The 21584-nt window shown below is 41.1% G+C and overlaps 1 protein-coding gene across 4 annotated transcripts in view; it reads left to right on the plus strand.

Annotated features, from left to right (window-relative positions):
- Positions 1-21584, plus strand: part of GADL1 (glutamate decarboxylase-like 1) — a 573172-nt gene that overhangs the window by 516896 nt on the left and 34692 nt on the right. For all 4 annotated transcript variants that reach the window (XM_012720584.1, XM_012720585.1, XM_012720586.1 and 1 more), the window contains one exon: positions 6655-6744. In XM_012720584.1, coding sequence (XP_012576038.1) covers positions 6655-6744 — 90 coding nt within the window. The remainder of the gene's footprint in view (positions 1-6654; positions 6745-21584) is intronic.

Here is a 21584-nt window from a genome sequence, read left to right on the forward strand (position 1 = left end):
GGGTCTTCCTTGGAGGCACAGTGGGTTAAAACACAGCCCTATGAAGCTATCCACAGCCACCCCCGACCAGGGAGGTGACCCACATAGTACAGCAGACCTCTCCTGAGTCCACCTGCTGCTCCCCTCAGCAGTGTATTTCAGTAGACCTGGTTGTTCTGCTCCCCATTCTGTCTCTGGTGAATCCTCTCACCTCCTGTGCCTCGGGTCTGTGCCCTAGTTCTTGTGTGCACAAACAAATACACATTTAAAAAAGAAAGTTAAGCTAGGTTTGGATCATTCGGCAGCCTCTGCCCTGCGTATTACATCTCCAGGAGGCAGCTGGCCCCAGACCAGTGCTGGTGGCTTCCGAAATGGTAGTCCAGATTTCTACTTCAAAGGAGTAGTGTATGTGTTCTGCATTTGCCTCTTACTTCTATGCCATTTGGAGAAACAAAGTAAATTTAGACCTTGAATTTTACATTGTAAGTGCCAATTTGATTATTCTCTTTTTGTTAGCAAGTGCTTTCTTTGGATTAATTAAATATAACTAACGCAGACTTCAGAGAATCTCCAACAAAGGTTTACTTGGAGTGTAGGTCTGTGAGATTGCAGAATTTTCAGTTTAGGAAAAACTGAAATCTGTATATATATTTAACTTTTTCTCACTGTTTTTGCAGAAAGCGATGAGAGTGTTACATGGAACCCTAAAAACAGTAAATGAAAACAAGACAGAATGCCCAGTACTTGAATATCTTATCCTGGAAAGAGCAAAAATATTGTGTAGCTTCTTGAAGCTGATTGAAAGTTATCATTTCAAATGAATTCTGCATTATTCATAGGCCCCTGACAATCATATCTTTATTTTTCTGTGTTAGATCTAAGATCTAATAGATGCTTTCCTAGGGGGCATTCATTCCTTTACTATCATTCACATATTTTATTTTGATCTCTTCGGAAAGTCCTAATTATTCACTTTTTGTTGTTCTCTACCGAGTTCCACATTAGCAAGATTATTTAGGATTCATAGACTTTCTGAATTATAAAACGTCTTCAAGGACACCTACTTAACTTCCTGCTCTGTGTGGGAAACCGCTCCGGAGAGACAGTAGTGGATCAGCTGTGCCTGCACGTTTCCTGTGCCTGGAGAGTTCGCGGTTTCTTCCTCTTCCGGGGAACGCTAATGATTCCTATTCTAAAACTAATAATGCCTGCTATTAGTATCAAGCTATTAGTATCAAGCATATCGTAATGTAGAGTTATCCTTTCTATAGTTTTATTTGATCATTGCAACCTTCTAGTTGCTGAATCCGATGGAATCCAGTGCACATTCTTTAATTTTTGCGGCTGTGTGCAACATTTTTTGCTATTTTGTCCCTCTTCCTCTTCCCGGTCTGTCCTGCCTTGAGTTGTTTGCTTTCTCTCCCAGCTTTCTTCTTTACATTCTCAGCCTGTATCTGAATGTCTTGCCATGTGGATATACCTTTAAATGTTCTTTTCGACTCTTGTCTTTGGCCTTTCCCTATATCTACATACTCCTGCCAAAATGTTTTCTCTTTTTCTAGAGTTTGCCATCATTACATCATTACATTCTCCAAATCCGCAGCTACTTCTCAATTCAGGCTGTCATCATGCCTTGGGTTGGCCCTGTCTTCTCCCTCATCTCCTATTCTTTTTAACCAATTCTCTTAGAGTTTTCCAGCCCTTTCTCCAACCTATAGCCATGCTGACCTTCATAAAATGAAATCGGTTCTCTAGATTGGAACTTTCCAGTGACTCCACCTTGCCTCTGGGATCAAGTCCAAACTCCCAAGCATGACATCGGAGGAAGCCCGTCATGAAATGACTCCCAGCTTCACCTCTCTTAGTTACAGTCTGTCTTCTGTTCAGCCTGAGTACTTGCCACGCCCCTCAATACATTAGCTTTTTCATTTGCACTATTACTTTTGCCAGGAATATTTCTTGGATTATGAAAAATTTCTTTTGTAATGATCATTCTATTGCAGTTTAAGTGCCTACACCTACCTTCATCACTAGCTCTGAGGTCCTGAAGATAAGCAGATCGTGCCTGTCATTTTTCTCAACCCAACGCCTGCTTCAATAAATATCCAGAACATCTAAAAATATGCTTATTAAATTGAATGTTTTGATGGCTGTTCTTTACACATGCTGTAGTTTTTAATGTGCCCCTTCAACTATGAATGCAAATATTAACGTAGTCATGTATCTCACCTAGTACAAATTTTAATGGGGCTATTCATCAACTTGAAAAGGACATCTCTTTCTACACTATAACCCCAAATAATCACCATTATGTTAATAGAGTACCTGCTAGAGATAGTCCTAAATGCTGAAAATAATCTTCACTTGTCAAATCAACTCCTGGGGGGCAGGCAATATCATATTCATTTTATAGATTAGGAAGCCGAAGTCTAGAGCATTTGACACTTATCCAAATGCCTGGTGAAGTTGGGATTCAGTTCACATCCGCGTGACTCCAAAAAGGCTGCTTTTGCTACTCATTGTCATCTTTGAGATTTTTCAGTAGTTTAATTAGATATTTAAAACTTATGAGCTTAAAGTCAATTAAAATCCACCATGTCCCTTTTTGCCACTTTATATTTGCATGATTGATTGTTTCAATCTATGTATTAGATTCTGCATTTATACGTATTAAAATACAGAGTGCAAAAAAAAATAAATAAAAAAAAATACAGAGTGCTAGCTTTGTTTATTACTACGATTGTGATGTAATGATGTTGTAAATGAAAGAGATGGATTTTTATTGTGACAAGACTTCGGTTTCGGTTTTAGATAATGAAAATGATTCCATGTTAGTGGTCACTGACTTTTTTTCCCATTTGTTTAGTAATCCTTACTGGAATTGACATCAAAACACTAATTTTACTTCTTGGGATATATCTATTTTTTTTTTTTTAACATCAGGATCGTGTATACCTACCTTTTACATTTTAGTGTTTCTCTATGAACTTCTAAAGATTATGATAATGACATTACTGCTGCTTTTTTTTAAATATACTCTTCACTATTATTGTCTGCTATAGATACTTAGAACTCCCAGTTATGTTATGCTGTTAGAGAATATACACTGAATGTGTTCCTAAGATCTTCAAGTGGCCAGGCTTTCATTTAAGTAGGGAATTAAGAGGCACATGAATGTTTCTACTCTGAAATTATACATTACTGCTTTGGAAACTCTTAGTCATCATATTAAACTACAGAGATAAAGAGAGAAGAAAAACTGAAATATAGTCTTCGTGAATATTCAGAGATATTTTCCCATTCTTTAATAATTTATATTAATTTTGGAAATGACCATAACAAAAGTATTGTTCCAAGTGGGCCATAAAATTTCCTCCAATAATGTGTCAAGTGGGCTTCCCAAATTTTCAAGTGTTACAGTACTGAACCCACCCATTCTAAAAGAGGTTGGACAAAAGAAATCACACATCTGTTACTTCTAAGATATTTGAATAGAAATTTACTAAAGGAAGTAAATTAAAAGGCGACTCTAAAGGTCTAAGTACTCCCATAAAATATAGAGATCGGGCAGCAAATACACACTAATGCAAAGTGATTTATGATCTTGCCATGCAAGTGAAAAGAATAACTGACTTAATGGTGTATTAGTCCGGGTCCAATAAGTAGATAAAAACTGCACAGTAATTTAAAGTGAGAAATACAGTATAAAAATTATTAGCAGAACATCGGAGACATGGGATTACCTCCCAGGCGAGAAAGAGAACTGTAAAAAATTCAGAAATGCAGCTATAGTGTTAGCTGAAAACACTCAGGAATCGCAGCTATCGTGACCAACCTCCACACCTAGAACTCATCACCAAAGTAAGCTGACTCGTCTCCCAGGACTGAGAGCCAACCTTGGCTGGAGAGAGACAATGTAATTTATACTGGCTAGGAAGACTCTCACTGGTGTGAGGAATTCTCTGGAAATCCACCTTGGGAGTGTGGGGACAGGGCAAGGCTTTGGAACATGGTCAAGTTACCCACAAGGTGCCAGAGAAGCCAGAGGCAACACTTCCCCGTGAAACTACCAGGGAAGAGTACTAGAAGCAACTACTCTGGCTGCCCACCTGGTCTCAGTCAGCTTTGAAATCACCCAAAGAGGTGCTCTTGAGGGGTGTTAGGGGGCGGGGCACTTCCTGCTGTCACTGATGCTCCTGAAAGGAGCCACATGAACTTCAGGACACCATGAGTTGTGCATTTTAGGAACCAGGAAGAGATACTCTTCCTTCTCAATGTCCCTCCAGCGCCCTCTGCTGATAAAGCTTAAGATTGGACCAGATGGCACGGAGAAATAGTTAGCGTTCACCTCTGTTATTGCAGGACACCAAGAAAGGGTGGATTTGGAGCTGAGAGGCAATAAACTAAGTGGCATAAATGATACCTAGAAAAACACTTTTTTATATAAAAGCAAGAATTCCCAGAACCTCGTGACAAATAATTATTTTTCTTCTATTTTCTAATTAGTTTCTTTGAAAAGACTTATTTCCATTAAATGATCAAATAATATGAAATACCAGTACTTTCTATTGTAGATAAACAAAAACAATTATTAATAAGAAATCCAAGTATATTGTATAGATTTGTAAAGTCTATTATTGTATCATGATTAATGTTTATGAGAATAAAGCGGATTCACATGGATCGCCATTCTGAACTACTCTGAGTTTTGAATATTTGTAACTCTTTATTGTTTGTCAAACCCATAATCATGTTAGAAATTTAACAAGTGAAAGGATGAGAAGATCAAAGAATATATCTTGTTGAGCTGGGAATGTCTCTGGATGTTTTTTTTTTTTTTTTTTTTAAGATTGATTTATTTGTACAGAACTGGGGTACAGGCTAGAGATGCGGAGGGTGAGAGGATTCACCAGAGACAGAGAGGGGAGCAGAACAGGCAGATCGACGAAGTACACTGCTGAGGGGAGCAGCAGGCGGGTCAGGAGAGGTCTGCCTCGCCATGTGGATCTCCATCGGGGCAGGCGGGAATCGAACTCATGCGGAAGTGGCTTAAGCTTTCCAGTGCTGTGCTTTAACCCACTGCGCCACCAGGGAGGGCCTCTGGATGTTTTCTTGTGATTTAAAAGCCACTAAAGTTACAACTCTGTATCATACTAGTTTTGACTTTAAAATACGTGAGATGCTAGCTATCTGAAGTACTTTGAAACTTTATACCTATGCTGGAACATAACTTGAATGGTTATTAAGAACTATTATGACCTTGGTCAACAAACTGGATTTGGTAGTAAAATGGAAGCCATTTCAAGTGTGGGCCAATCTGGTGGCCTGCAGGTTAAGTCTCAGCACTGTCACCACTATGGGTTAAGTTTGATCCCCGGCCTGGGAGCTGACCCATATGGTGCAGCAGACCTCTCCTGTTCTGCCCACTGCTCCCCTCAGCAGTATGGTTAGAAGATCTGTCTGTCCTGCTTCCCACGCTGTCTCTGGTGAACCCTCTCACTCCCTGTACCCCTAGCATACAATCCAATTCTTCTACAACATACACACACACACACACACACACACTTAAAAGACATCTTTTAAAAAACATGCCATTATTGTGAAGTCATGAGGAAGGTGTTGAGTGGGTGGGTATGGCCCCTCATTTTTCCTACAGTTCTGTGTCTAATTTGTTAGGTCCTAATATAATGTTCCAAATCACTAGACAATGAGTACAGGTCTTATGGTTTTCTTTGACATGAGACACCCTACATTTTTGTCCAGTGAAAATGGAAGTTGTGGTGGAAAAGACCTTGTCTGTGTGGCAATGGCTAGGCTAAAGCCTGCTTTGGAATATTATCCCATGATTAGTCAAATCATGTCTGATGGAAGAGCAGATGACTGAGGTATGTCTGTGTTAGGTCAGAGTTTCTTAGACAAGCATGACACTATGTCCATTTCAGAATCGATACCTCTTAAAATGCAAATTCATTAACATTTTCTATGATGAACTTTATCAGACTGCATGCATTCTGGAAACAGGAACTGAGAGTCACTGTTTTGAACAAGTCCCATTCTGAGTCATGTCTTACTGATATTTGACAGCCAGGAGTCTAGGGGATCATATTTTTCCCCCAATGCAGTGTTGGTGTGGATCATGGCAGGGTAGTAAATCCCAAGAATATCATGTGCTATCAGTTAAATGATAATCTGGGATTTTGCATTTGTCAAGTGCAGCAGATAATAGCCAAAGTTAGCTCCTGTAAGCGGTAAAGGAAATCCTGGAAGGATATAGTAGCATAAGAAATAGCTTAAGGATCAGGGTTGAAGAGAGAAGTAGAGCATCTCTGGACATTGGAACTGATGATCAGTGCTGGACTGATTGAGCCCCAGGCATCATCATCATCATCATCATCATCATCATCATCATTATCAGTAGTAATAGCAGTACTCCTGATCTTGTACTAATTCCTTACTAGAGGGAAGAGCACCCACCCTCTAGGTGTGCCCAATTGAGATCAATACTTTCCAATAGACTTATCAAAAGTAAAGCAGAATGGATGTCTACTGTATCCAATTCTGATTTGTTATCAAAGTAATACAAGTAGGATAGATTTTACAGAAAATACCTACGAGTTTAATTGCATCCTAATGACCTGTTAATAAATTGATTTTCCTTTTTTTTTTAATCCCCAGCCTGAATATGCCAATATTTGCTTTTGGTACATTCCACCGAGCCTCAGAAAGATGGAAGAAGGACCTGAGTTCTGGGCAAAACTTAATTCGGTAAGTAACAAAGAAATTGTATTTGCCTTGATGAAGTAGATTCACTGTCTTTTATCTCTTGATCCTATAAGTAAGTCTGTACTTGCAGGAGCCACTTAAAGATCCAGAGAGGTGAATCCTAGTGTATTAAAAAATAATGAAGTACCAAACAGTTGTAAATATTGTTAGCATTCAACAAATTAACATTCTTGGAGTACACACAAATTCAAAGTAATTGTGCTGTTTATGAGATAATTGTGGAATTTATTAGAAGTTCTCATTTACAGTTCATGTCAGAAAATATAATCCAGAAATGGGGCCCAAAGTTAAAGCTGGATGATGAACAGCTTCTCCTTTTCACTCTGCCAGGACATAACTGTGACTGTATCACGTCACTTGGAGACCATGTTCAAAGTCTAAATCTGGTATCCTTTATGAGTGTGAGACTTTCTGTTTTCTCCCCCAACAAAGACCCTGCATCTTATGCCCAAGGGACTTAGGTGATAGAAAAGAAAAGAGATATCTGCATGCTTTCCATCTGATCATTGAACAAAGCATGCTTGAAAGTGTCTTTCACACGCATCTGGCAAGGGCTAATGATCCAGAGGACACAGCCTGATGTTGCAGGGGCTTCTTTTGTCTCACCTGCACCTCTCCTGACATGGTCCTACCAGTTAAAGTCCTGCCTGGGACCCAGATTTTTTTTTTTTAAAGATTATTTATGCATACAGAACTGGGTACAGACCAGAGGTGCGGGGCAGAGGGAGGATTCACCAGAGACAGATCAGGGAGCAGAACAGGCAGATTAGACACTGCTGAGGGGAGCAGCGGGCGGGTCAGGAGAGATCTGCCACACCATGGGTCACCTCCAGGGTAGGGATCGAACTCATGTGGAAGTGGCTGTAACTTCCTAGTGCTGTGCTCCAACTCGCTGTGCGACCAGGGTAGGACTAGGGACCCTGATTTTTAATAGCTATCAGTATCATGAATCAACATACTTTGATCCCACCTCCTCCCCAAAGGGACATAGAAAATATTGAAGTGAACCAGTGGAATCCCCTGGGGACTCTAGAGCTGTGGGAAGTAGACTGAAAGTTCACGATGGGTCAGTGCCACAAGTCTGTGGCCCTCCACCCCTGCCTCTTCTCTGCAGAAGCATAGTTGCCGTCATGACCCTGGTTAGTAAAAGCTCTCACCCTCCACTCCCGCCCTCCCTCCATGGAGAAATCAATGATCGTTTCAACACTTTTTCAAGGTGATAGCCCTTCTGTTTGCCCTGTAGGAGAAAAGGCAAACTCCCCTGTCAGGCAAGCAACCAACATTTACTGAGGGCTCACTGTGCTGTGCACTGCAGATATATCAAAAAGACTTGGTCTCTGCCCTTGAGAAGCTTGCTTGTAGGGAGACAAATGAGCACAGAGATAATCATGGTGTAACTTGGAAGTGCTTGGATGGACATGAACCCTGTTTGCAGTGAAAGCAGGAAGAAAGGAAATCTATCCTGGTGTGTGACACTACTCTGAGCCCTGAACAATAAGTGGACGCCAGGCAGGGACAACATAAAGCAGTGGATTCCAGGCAGAATTACAGCGTGATGACAGAGGCTTAAGAGAGAAGGCAGTGATTGGGAGACCACAGGGAATCGGTGGGGCAGCGGTGGGAAGGGAGATCAGAGCAGCAGGCACAGAGGGCAGGTGGAAGGGTCTTCCATGAGACTGTGCCACAATCTAATTATGAGGAAGAGGAAAGACAGGGTCTGTAAGCGAGAGCCCCACATAACGTCACCTGCTGCATCTCCTTTTAGCCTCAGGTCAGTTTCTGTTTATTCATAGTTTATTAAGCCTCCTGCAAGGTAGCATAATAGCTACCCACTATATAAATATTCTACCTCTTGTCAAATCTGGGATCAGGCAGCCAAGCTGGGGAGAGATGGATGATGTTATCTGCGCCTTTGCTATACCAGCCCTTCATTACCAGTCTCAGGCAGTTAGCACAGCCCTCGGGATTGGTCTGGCATTTTTGTCACACAATGCAAATAGGAAAGTGCTTAAGAATACATTTCAGATGGTAAGTAACCCATAAAAAGAAATAAGCAATGGACAATGTGAAAATTTAATGGTGAGGTTTCTGGGGACGGTTTCCATTCTGATGGAATGTGACTGACATTTTTTTGGTGGAGTGGGGAGTAATTGCTTAGAGTTGAGAAAGGTACATTTGCCTGTATGTGTGTGTGTGTGTTTTCCTCACTTTTCTATTGTTAAGAAAGCCATGAAGAATGCGATATTTCTGTTTTACTGACTCAGACTGCTGTGCAGACACAGTTCAGGATAACTAGAAACATTTAGGGATTTTTTTTTTCTTTTACTCTTCCTTTTTTAAAAGATTTATTTATTTATGCATATAAGAATGGGGGTGCAAGCCAGAGGTGCAGGGTAAGGGGATAAGTGGATTCACACAGAGATAGAGTTGGGAGCAGAACAAGCAGATCTACTAAAAAACCCTGCGAAGGGGAGCAATGGGTGAGGCAGGAGAGGTCTGCTGTACCCTGTGGGTCAGCCTCTGGTCAGGCGGGGATTGAACTCATGCTGCAGCTTGATAGCACTATGTCTTTAACTCCTGAGCCCCTCTTCCTTTATTGAAAAAATTGTTTACAGTATTCTCAGAAATTAACTATTAAATACTCAGAATTCACTTTCTATCTTAACTGGAAATTGAATGGAATCAGGATATTCTGGTCTACCCAAGAATTTGCCAACAATGATCTGGTTGTACCTATACTTCTCCTTCCTTAATTTTTCTGGTTACTTGTTCTTGCCCCATCTCAGATACTATTTTAATTGTTATGGTTGCTTCTGATTAGTAAACATAAATGCTACAAACAGATTCCCAGTTTCCTTTTATTCTCTTTGTGTGGGGGTGTGTGTGCATGAATTTGGCAAGGAAGTGAGGCATATGTAGCTATTGTTGATCTATGTAGTTTTAAGCTTCCTGTTGTAAGAGAATACAAGTCTGTGATTTATAAGCCAGAGTGTACTTTCAACACACTGGATATTTATTTGGGGGTTTATCTTGGATTCAGAATCACAAACAAATAAATAAACTGAATAAGACTTCACCCTTTTGACTCAGATGAGTGTTAGGTTGGGCTGTCAGATTTCTGAGTCAGTGGTGTGATGAGTCCTTCCTTTGTCAGCATGTGGGGAGAGGAGTTATTCAGAAATGAATCCGGAGCTTCAGAGTGTACAGTTGTGCCTGTGTGGATGTGTGTGTACACATGCGTATACGTGCACCCATGGGTATGTGTCCACCCATATGTATTTTGTGCAGCCCTGTGGATATGCACATATGTGTATATGTGCACTCAGGGGCCTTGTGCACCCATGTATATATGTGCACCCACGGTGTATGTGCACACATGTGTATGTGCACACTTGCTTGCATATGTGCAGCCATAGTATGTGTGCACATGTGTGTGCATGTATGTATGTCCGTGGGTGTGTGTACATGCACGTGTTTGTGCATGTGTATGTGTGTAGATGCATGTGTGGGGGACAATTTGGGGAACACTGTCACTCTACAGTCTCATGACAAGATGATCATCATTCTGTGACTATATTTAATCACAGAGTACAGCAGCTTCTCTTTTTAAGATGTCCTCCATAAAATGCTCTTCTTCTGAGTCTTTCGAACTTATGGTGACCTAGGTCTTCATTAGTTCTCTGCCCAGATTGTATTTGCCTTTTTTTTTTTTAATGGTCTCTGCCTCCTACTATCTCCTTTTTCTGTTTATTTTCTTCATGTTGCATGCTCATCCCCCTGTCCTGCTTAATCATTTTACTCTTCTGCCAGAAACCTCTGAACGGCTTCTTCTTTTCTCCACCAGCAGTTTTCAACTGTAGAATTACTAGAATTACTGCTAAGTTCCCATTACTCTCCTAAGAGGAAACCAACAGAAAGCATAACCCACCTGCATTTAATTTTATAGAGAGCAGTAGAATGTCACACATGTAATATAAAGGAGAAATAAATTTGTAATAAATATAAATTCATTACATAAAAGCTTGGGCATGGCCATTACTACAAGCCATGAAGAAGTGGTCAGATTCTCATGCATAGTCTCCTGCATAGAATGTAGACATCATACCCTGGCAGACTTTTATGAGTGACATCACAGTGCAAATAATGGAACACGGTGGTCTTCATAAGATAATTTTCAAAACAGCCATACAACTCGTGGGAAAGTATTGAGAGGGCATTTGCCCTTTGATTCACATGGTAGTGGAATATTCAGTATTTATTTAAAATGGATGTAGAATATATTGCATGTGTATATAAAACAGAGCTAGGTTCTAGATTTGGGTAATTGTGATCAGGTTTGTCACCTGCATTTCAAGGAGGATATTGGAAAGTCACATGTGTAGGATAAAGGGTAGATTTTTGCTCAGGCAGCTGGTCCCCTGCTCCTCAACACCAATGACAACCTTCAGGTTTGATGAAAACCAAACACATCTCCCCAAATTTCAAGAAAATTCCCTTAAGAGTGTGACACCATCTTGAGAAAGACCGGTTCGCAGGATAAAATTTAGTAACTGATGCCTGCTTGGCACCCAAAGGACTTCAGGTTGAATTCTCAGGTATTTTCTATCTTTTATGGCTTCTAGAACTGACCCTAACTGACAGAGTTAACTGAGTCAAAGAAGTTTCACCAGTTTTCTTTCTAGTTAGGAAACAGGCTAGAAACTAGGTAATAGATACTTTTCATTAACTATATTGGCAAATTACATTGGTTTTAATGTTAATGCCCAATGTCAGTGATGCTATCAGATGATCAGACGATCTAAGCTGCTGATGGGCATATAAGTTTTTATAAATTTTCTGGAGATCAACTTTATAAAATGGACCAAATATTTGTCATGTTTTTTTCTGCCTGTAATTCTACTTAAAGAAATGGATCTTTTGAAATAGGTATAGAATTGTGAATAGTTATTCAGAAAATCACAGTCATTATTTGTAATAGCAGAAAATTTAAAAGAACGCAGATATTCAACTAAAGAACCTGTTAAATTTTGGCACATAATTTATATGCAATTTCTAGTATATATACACTTAAAAGAATATTTGTACTTTATTATTAGAATAAGAGTTATAAAACTTCCACTACAGTATGACACAAATTTTGAAAAATTACATGTTTACATATAGGTATTTATATACATATAAAAATATGATCTATATAGTGAGAAAAGGAGCAGACCATTGAAGGTTCTTAGAGAGAAAGTTATCGATCATTTTTTCCTTTGTTTTGTATCTCTGTAATTTCTTAATTTTTTACAATTAATAAATACTGCTTTGTGAAAATAACAACAAAATCATAATAATCAACCAAGTTTACTGTCATTGACCTACTGAAACTATAGATTTCATTGAATATTTACCCAAAGGCAATCCAGGTTTTGACCACAATCTAACAGTTCAGAAAATTGAAAAATTATTGAGCATTCACTCCAATATGTATTATTGCTATTAAATGATCTTCATGTACTACTTTACTGATATAGTATGTGCATTTAAAATGACACAGAATTTTTTAAGGATCACTTTTAAATTTTTAATTATTAAGAGATGTTCTAATCTTTTTTTCTTCTACCATGAGGAATTGTCTCTCTTGGAGACTATGATTATACCACATTCAATCAATTCGTTTGCAAACTTTTTTCTCTCATGACTTGTTCCCAGACAGTGTATAATTATTTGCCTTCTCTTCCCATCTCTTCCCCTCATTCCTTACTAAATTAGCCAGACTCTCTACACTGGTTTTAAGTTCAGAGGCTTCACCGCTGCTGCTGAATTCAGTGAGGTCTTCAGCAAGCTTTCGCACTGTATAGGGCCATACTTTGCTGTCTAAAGTGGCGCTTAAAATGAGTGTGAGTGCACGTGTTTCTTCAGAAGCCTCACCCCAGCACCCAGACACAGAGGCCGGGGAAATTGGGCTTGGGGATAGCCCGAAAAGATAAGCCAGGAAGCGTGTAATTGAAAATTCCATTAGTTAGCTTTGCCTCATCATCACTCAGTGTTCTGGTGCCTGTGATTTCCTCCTTCGTCGACATTTCATAAATAATTCGATGTTCCGCCAACAAAATTTACATTCCTAAAAGTAATTAACTAGTTGTCTTTCTGCGCTCAGGGGTGGGCATTTCCACGTCGTCTTATTTGCTGACCGGCAGATTTGTGACTAATGTTAGTCATTCATAACAGGCTCCTTTCTCCTCAACAGTAGGTTAGGAGTAAATCAGTATCCGCTTGACGGGTTTATTGTTTTATTGCTTATTTGGAGATATGACTTGATATGATATTCCAGATATCTTTAGAGAGAACTCAGTATTCTCCTTGGCAGGTTTCTGACGAACAGCACTTGAAAATGAAACTGCTTCAACCGGGAAGGGAAATGTGTTGAGTGGGAACCCCAAAGAAGTGCACCACAGTTTGAGAATTTCTGTTTTTTTTTTTTTAGGTTCTGGTTTTTAATTTTCTTTCAACCACCCTCTGAGACATCAGTATATCCAATCGCTCATTCTTGAATTCTGAACTAAAAACATTTATTTAAAGGTGCAAAATTGTTTTTCTTAAAAATGTTTTCACAAATGAGGTTTTTAATTACCTGGATAGAGACTTTATAGTATATTCTTCAAAATTCCTATTTCCTCATGGTCATAGCTCCTTTGAAAGCTGTACTTTTATTTAGGGAGACTCTAATGTAGAAATGCCTTTTAAAGAAAGAATCTGTGAATGTGAATTGAAACCTCCCCCCACCCACAGCCCCCCACCCCCAACCTTTGTTCTGCGTGTCTGGGGGATAGGCTGAAAATGTGTAACTCCCGAATTGCCTAAAGATACTGTATTGCTCCTCAAATCATTACTTCTTAAAATAAAATGCTATTCTTGCGGCCTCCCTGGGGACACAAGGGGGTGGGTCTCAGCACTACGCTGCTGCGGCTCGAGTGTGATCCAGACCAGGGAGCTGACCCCCTGGTGGAGCAGGCCTCTCCTCTCCCGCTGCTGCTCCCCTGGTCGTGTGTGTCATTAGATTTTGCCTGTGCTGCTCTCCACCCTGTCTGAGGTGAATCCTCTCATACTCGCTCCCCACCCCCACCCCCACCCCCGCATCCTCTGGCCTACAGCACAGCTCTTGTATTCATAAATAAATAAAATACACCTTTTAAAAATGCTGTTCTTGGCCCTCCCTGGTGGCGCAGCGGGTTGAAGCACAGCACTGAGAATCTGAAGCCACTTCCGCATGAGTTCGATTCCCGCCTGCCCCGGAGGAGACCACATGGCGAGCCAGACCTCTCCTGACCCGCCCGCTGCTCCCCTCAGCAGTGTACTTCGTCGATCTGCCTGTTCTGCTCCCCACTCTGTCTCTGGTGAAGCCTCTCACTGCCCCTGAGCCTCTGGCCTGTACCCCAGTTCTGTATGAATAAATAAATAAATCTTTAAAAAAAAAAATGCTGTTCTTTTAAGCGTTCTCTCGAGTAGAGACGGTGTCATGCGCAATTTGTCAGGCGTCCTACTAGTTGTAATCACTGTCATTCTTATGTCCTGTGATTGAGGGTCAAGGAACCACTTAGGTGCATCCCTGTAAGGACACTCCAGAAATCAGCAGGGAAGCTGAAGTGTCCCTTCTGTTGAAGGACATGGGTCCTCTGAATGTGTTGAGATTTGTGTGCTTGTCTCTTTCCCACTTGTTTAGTTACAGTCTCTCTAAATTACCATCCTCTTTGGATTTATAAAAGTTCAACCAGTAAAAGGTTCCAATGACATTCTTGAATATGCATGTACAATGGATTTATTCATAGTACATTTTCCTGGGTGTTCAACACCACCTTTCAATATATGAGGCCTTTATTTACTCATTTGCCTTTATTGCTTTTTGGTCTCTAAATGTTATTTTCATATCCACAGAGATTATTTGTCATGGATTGTAGCTTGAACTGCAGGAAAGTCAAACAAGTATTTGTCTCATTTAAATTTAAAATAAATTTTAGAATTATTTTTCTCTGCTTTATTTTTGTCTCGAGTTGAACAAGCTCCTCTCTCTTGTTTTTGGTGGACTTTCTTATTTACTGTGAAAGAAGTTCTGAGGTTGACCTAGCTTGACAATTAAAGTGAGCACAGGGAAACCAGTGGATGTCTCTGCAGGCCGAGGCAGAGCTCATGGGCTCAAGGTCAGGGCAACACAGGTTCTTGAAGAGAAATTTCCATGTGTGTGTGGAAGCTCACCCACCCCAGTAACACTTGTCCACTTGTCCCAGCTCATTTGCTGGGGGCCTAGAGAGCTGTGATGTGAAATGAGGCCACGTGTTAAAGTGGAACAAGAGCTGTATTTCACAGACTCATTTTGTACGTTGGTTTTATTGCTCAGTGTGAAGTGTGGGTACACTGTGTTCTATCCTGGGGGCACAACTGATAATGTGAACTGAGGGGATCACTTAAATCTGCCCATTGCTTTTTATGAAGAAAAGATTGACTTATGCATAGATCTGAGGTACAAGCCAGAGGTGTAGGGATTAAGAGGATTCACCAAAGACAGAGAGGGGAGCAGAATAGGCAGATCTACTGGAATACACTCTGAGGGAAGCAGTGAGCAAGACAGGAGATGTCTGCTGTGTTGTGTGGGTCAGTTCCCAGGCCAGGGATTGGACTCAGGACGCAGGCAGTGGTGATAGCATGAGAGTGCTGAGACTTAACCTCTGTGCCAAATCTGTCCATTTCTTTATACTCTGCTCATATCTTAAGACCTGATCAAAACTGGAATTCTCAGATATATTAAAATGAGCACTGAGAAAAGATAGAAGCTTATTCAGTTTTTGTGGCATATTTATCCTGTTTGTAAACTCAGTCAGGGCTTGCAGATGTAAATACCTGTAGAAACATGGCAAGAAGAATAAATGAGGGGAGAAGTCTGGGTGTAGTACAATAGGGAGCACTGGGGACTCTGGCAAACTGAAAAGCAGTGGTGTCAGCTAGCGATGCAGCCTCTGCTCAGCTCTGAATGAGGACACCATGCAGTGATCAGTCCTGATCTCCAGATATTATTTTAAAGATGGGCTAAATATACAGCTGCTTAAGAGAACTGTCCTTTGTTTTTAGTGTTTTAAACTTTAGCAAATAATTTGAAAATTTGTGAGGTGCATTTGTAGTGGAATCTGGACTTCAGGTTTGTAGTTTGCGACACTTATTCAGTTCATCTATCCTTGACTACCTGTTTCTGTGAATGCATTACTGATCTTGAGATCAGGGCCTTCTTTCAGTTTATTCTGAAAACCAGCTAGTTTGAGTGATGACCTAAGTCCTGTGTCATCTACCAGAAAAAGCCACATGCTGTCAGACTTGTAAACAGGGGAATCTGAAAACGGTCTAGTAGAATATACAGTTGTATTCTGCTCCTGTATGTTCTTTCCCCACCTCAAGAACTACATAAAGCCTATGCTCTCACTATGTTTCCTGAGGCTGGTGCAGCTTTAGAGACATCTGTGTTTCTAGATTTTCTAAAATCTTAGATGACACCACAGAAGAAGAAAAGGGATTTAGAAGCAGAGCGACATGCACAGGGTGGAAAGGAGCTGAAGGGCATTGCTGGAGACCAGAGTGCCCCAGATAGGGCTGATACCCCCTTCCTGCCTCACAGAGTCCCTCATAGAGGGGTGTGGTGCGCGCAGGCCTGTTTATTTCAGACGTTGGAACATCTGCCCGTTCCTGTGTGAGGAAGACATAGCAAGCACTGTGATAGTGAATGAGGGCGTTGCGTTGTTTCCCATCAGGAACATTTCACATGCTGGGCAATGGCAAGATGTTAGCCCTAACTACAACCCCCGGAACCTCTGTGCGGACCCTCTGAGGCTGTGGGAGCTTCGTAATGACAGAGTGGCTTGATTTGGGATTTAACTTTCTTTAAAGAATGTAAAGGGCCATGACTTCTTTTGCACACCTGAGTTTAGCACACTAGTTCACACCCACCACACAACCGTTAGAGCAGTTGTTCTGCACGTGGTGCAGTGTTTATTGCAAAACAAAGACTGTGCCTTGTACAGAAAGGACTTTTTTTCTTTAACGATGGCTTTGAAGTCCCTTTGCCAGTACCAAACCTGCCCCCTGGTGGCGCTTTCGCTCATTTTTCCTGTCCTCCGCTGAGAAGTGACATGCTGAATGCTGACTTAATCCTGCTGTTATACAAAGCCCCTGAACAGTCTGGTTGCTGGCCAGGGGCTTCAGGATGCTGCTAGACCAAGAAAGGCTCACATAACACGTTCTCACAATTGTTCTTTCTTTATTCTAGATGCGTTTCTGTTGTTCTTTCTTGGCCTGTACTCCAGGGAGAGGCAGTTTCTCATCTCCTCAGTCCCTTCCTGTTTGGCTCTGGATGTCTCCTGTAGGACTGTATCCCACCTGCAACCCCGCTACACCCTCCGCTCCCTCTCCTTCATTCATGCCCCCCTCACCCTTCTCTCTGCTCCCCTTTCATTCTTCTCTGTTTTCTTCTTACATTTTTATTCTATTTTTCTTTATATCATTCCCTTGGATTGATAGATCTGCCCAAGCCCTGACAAACTTAGAGGAAATGATTTCATGATTTTCTCTTGACTTCTCCTCAAGCTACTTCCCTGTCTCTCTCCAGCCCTTTGGATGATGAAGACAAAAGCTTAAAATGCCTCAACTTATATAATATTCTGTGTCACATTTAACAAAACCATCCCTGTACTTTTGGGTATTTAGCATCTCGATGTTGTTAACAATGAGGATGATGTCTTTATGTTCCCACCACTCACCTTTGCTTTCGTTTCTGGAAGATAAAGTGCTGGGGGTAGAATTGCTGACTGAAAATCCACGTGGTTGAGCAGAACTCTGCCTAGTATCGCCACACTGGTTGTGTCCATTTGTAGTAGCCCCAGTCAGGAAGGGTACACAGGTTTTAATCTAACTGTGGCAACAAGCAGTGTTTCCAATTAGTGGGGCAACGTTACTTAGCAGGTGAAAAATCCTATCTTAATTTGCTTTAATTTTATGTTATAAGGTGTTAGTGGGTTGAATAGTGTTTTTTTTCTTTATTGATTGTGTTTCTTTGTGTATTCATTGCTTTTCATGTTTTATATATTTATATTTTGAGGGATAATGTTTTCTTATAAATTTAAATGAGGTTATTTATAGTTTGTGTTTTAAAGCTCTCCTCCTCACATGGAATGCAAATTTGCCCTCAGTATAACATCCTTTTTATTTTAGTCTTGCTGTTTTCTCATTGTACAGAAGTTTTAAATTTTTTATGTATTCAAATCTGTCAGTCTTTCCTTCATGATTTATTCCACTGCCTCAAAGCTGAAGTTACTGTTCTTTCACAAATCTGATAAATATTCTATTCCATTTCCTGCTGTCATTCAATTTTTGTTTTTAACTCCTTAAGCCACGTGGAGATTATTTTTACATACAGTAGAAAATATGACTGTAACCTGATGGTCACCTCAAGTTATTAACTGGTTATTTCAATTTGCTAAAGTAATTCCTCCTAACGCTTTTCACTCTGTAGAGCTTGTGTTATCATGTATTACATTTTTGAGAGCATTTTTCTCTATTTCCAGGTTTCCAGTCTGTTCTATTGATGTGTGCTTCTGTGTTTGTGCCAGGAATAATAGGTTTTAAATGATGTTGCTTTACAATGGGTTTTCAAATCTGCCAAATCTCTATCCTTCTGGTTCTCTTTTAAATCAACACTCTTAAATATTGTATTTTAAAGTTTTTCAAGGTATTTGTGAACTTTTTTTTAATTAAAGAGACATCTTACTAGGAGTTTTGTTGGCGTTTAAGTCATCTTACTGGGAGTTTTGTTGGAGTTAAATGGCTAGCACCTCTGTTGCTCACTGGGTAGGTGGCCGTGGAGAACTTCCTTACATTGCCTTCGCCTCCTCATCATCACTCACTTAGGATCATAAACAGTACTGTCTGTCCGGCATTTTGACAGGGATTGAACGGCACAATCCACATGCAGCATCTGGCTTTAGATAAATGTTTATTAAACATGAACTTACTGACTTTCATTATTAAGTGTCTAATTTCTTTGTAGTCGAAGGAGCATGTACGCCTCAAACATCTTTGAGAATTTCATTTGTCCACCTCCAGTTTACCTATACACTATACAAAGTAAACTTTCTAAAATACAGCCCAGATCACATCACTCCTTTATGTTTCCTGTTGTCCCAAAGGGATAATTGTGAACCAGGGAGCCAGCTCCTGCTGTTGCTGCCTTGTCCTGGCCAGCCAGCTGCAGCGACTGGCTCCTCAACTTGCTACTGGCTTGTTTCTCTGACAGTCAGAGAAACTGGGGATCAAATCCTGATTCAGTATTTCTTGTGGTGTGCCTTCTGGCAAAATTCATTACCACTGAGGCCTCCAGTTTCTCAGCTGTAAAGTCACAGAAATAAAGCTATCCTATGGATGTGCATAGATGAACTGAGATAGCATATAAAAATCACTGTACACAGAGCTCGGTAGGACTGATGACATACTTTGCAAAGCCCTAATCAAATAAAAATGTGGAGTGCCTTTTTCAGAAACTGTCCGTTTCAAGACAGTAACAACAGATGTTACACCAAGCATGTGGCCCTGCTAAAAGGAGGCCCGTGTGACAATCTGGGTTGTGCTTCCTAGAGCTAGCTGTGGTGCCCACTGTAGAGATCAGCATTGTTGGAGATCAGTGTTAGTGCTCTAACCTCCATGCATTATTGTCACGGTCTCTTTGCCCCTTGTGTCTTGCTCCTGTGTCCTGCCACCTCTGTGTTCTTTGCACCTCACTTCGTGTGCTACCTTTTTCCTGGAAGCCCCAGAGATAGATACTGGTTTGCTCTTCTGAAAGCTTATAGTTGTGATCCAGTCTTCCCCATCACTCATAGCTTTCAGCCTAATACAGAAGAATTCTTCATGTCTCATTCCACCTTAAAATTAGGAAGCAGGCCCTCTCTGGTGGCGCAGTGGGTTAAAGTGCAGCACTGCAAGCAAGCCACAGCCCCTTCAGTGTGAGTTCAATCTCCGGTCTGCTCCGGAGGTGACCACTTGGTGCAGCAGACTTCTCCTGTCTCACCCGCTGCTCCCCTCAGCAGTGTATTTCTTCAGTCTGCCTTTTCTGCTCCCCACTCTGTCTCTGGTGAATCCTCTCGCTGCCCCGAGCCTCTAGCCTGTACCTCAGTTCTGTATGTATATAAATAAACCTATTTAAAAAATTAGGAAGCACGTTCTGACACTTGAATATAACTTTTCCATATACTCCTAGGACTTTACTACCCTTCATGGTAGTTCCTTTAGTATGGTGTTAGCTGGGGAATGGAATGGTGATTGGCAAGCTAGGGAAGAGAGAAGCAGGCAATGAGTAGTTACCCACTGGGGGGCTAGTTGACGAATAGCTCAGGGATGACATTAAAATCCGTCTTTTAGCAACAAGGGTTCACTTATTTGTGTTAATGATATGGTTGATGAAAAGGGAGAGTAAGAAAGTGGGGTCCTATGTCCCCTTGGAGTCAGCCATATTTGAGCTTTGATGTCTCAAGCCTGCAAAATAAAAGCGCTAAGCCCCTTGCTCCAAAATTATCCAAACTTTCAAGATGGTGGCAGCAAAATATGAAACCAAATGTGGGAACCTTCCAGGTGCGGGGCCCCATGCAGCCACAGGTCACACACCAACTCATGTCACATACCGAGTGTGTAATAACAAGCGGGTCATCGGCACATATTCTCACTTCATTGCATTTTCTCACATTGCTGCTGTCATACAGTAGAGGGTAAATGCATGTTCGCTGAACAAATGAGCCCGTGAATAAAGGCCTGAACTAATGTTGCCCTTGGGATGACTGACACACTTCTAGCGGTTTCCTTGAGATGTGGTGCTCTTGACCTCCCTTGCCCGTAAATCACTTACAGAAATTTTGAAAACCATGCCTGCTCATCCTGAGCATGTGACTGAGTCAATCTGCTGTGAAGCCTGAGCATCATCTTTTCACTGGCTTCTGGCGTGCAGGAAGGGCCGAGAGCCTTTATGCCTTGTGGGCTCTGTGGGCTTCCCAGACCCAGGAAGCTTGATAAGGAAGACATTTGGGGGAGATGGGCATTGTCATGACAGTGCTGCTACTCCCCAGGGGAGGCCACCTGTTTCTGTGTATGTCTAGCTGAGCTGGGGCTGTACACTGCTGTCTAGTTGTGTTCTGTTGGTCAAATCATAAGTTCAGAGTGAAAGAAAAGATCATTAAAAAGTCAAAATTTGCAGGTCTGACATCACATAGCTAAGCCTTTCTTGAGTTAAATTACACCAAGTCTAAACCCAGAGTATGTTTGATACCTGCTGTGCCTTTTACAAGAGTTACTCAACCTAGCGTGCCCTAGAAGTAGAGGCAGCCCTCTGTTTTTGAGGGTAGGGCTCATTCAGATGCTAACGTCCAGCAGTAGAGCTTGCTTTAGTTGGTTCTGGGTCACCTGCCTAACTCAGAATGGAAACCATCTTTCAGCCTACAACCTGGGCACACCTGATAGTTCGAATGGACCAGGATGCTGTGGCTAGGAGGGGACCCTAGTCCTATCCCGCATATGAGTCAGTGATGTTTGAGTATAGAAAAGACAATCAGGAAGTCAGAATTCTCATTTGCATCTGCTCATTCATTAAAATGTGAACCATTGGGCTCCTACTAAGTGCTAAAACGTTCCTCAGTGGTTGGGGTGCATCTTTTCTGTTGAGTCATTTTGTCAGTGAAATGTTGCTCAAGGGGCTTAAAAAATTATTATTAGGTGCTGGGGCTTTATGAAAGATAATAGGAAAGATTGAAGTTAAAGAA

Source organism: Condylura cristata, unplaced genomic scaffold (genome assembly GCF_000260355.1).
Source record: "Condylura cristata isolate star-nosed mole 26May11 unplaced genomic scaffold, ConCri1.0 scaffold00004, whole genome shotgun sequence".
Taxonomy (NCBI): Eukaryota; Metazoa; Chordata; class Mammalia; order Eulipotyphla; family Talpidae; genus Condylura; species Condylura cristata.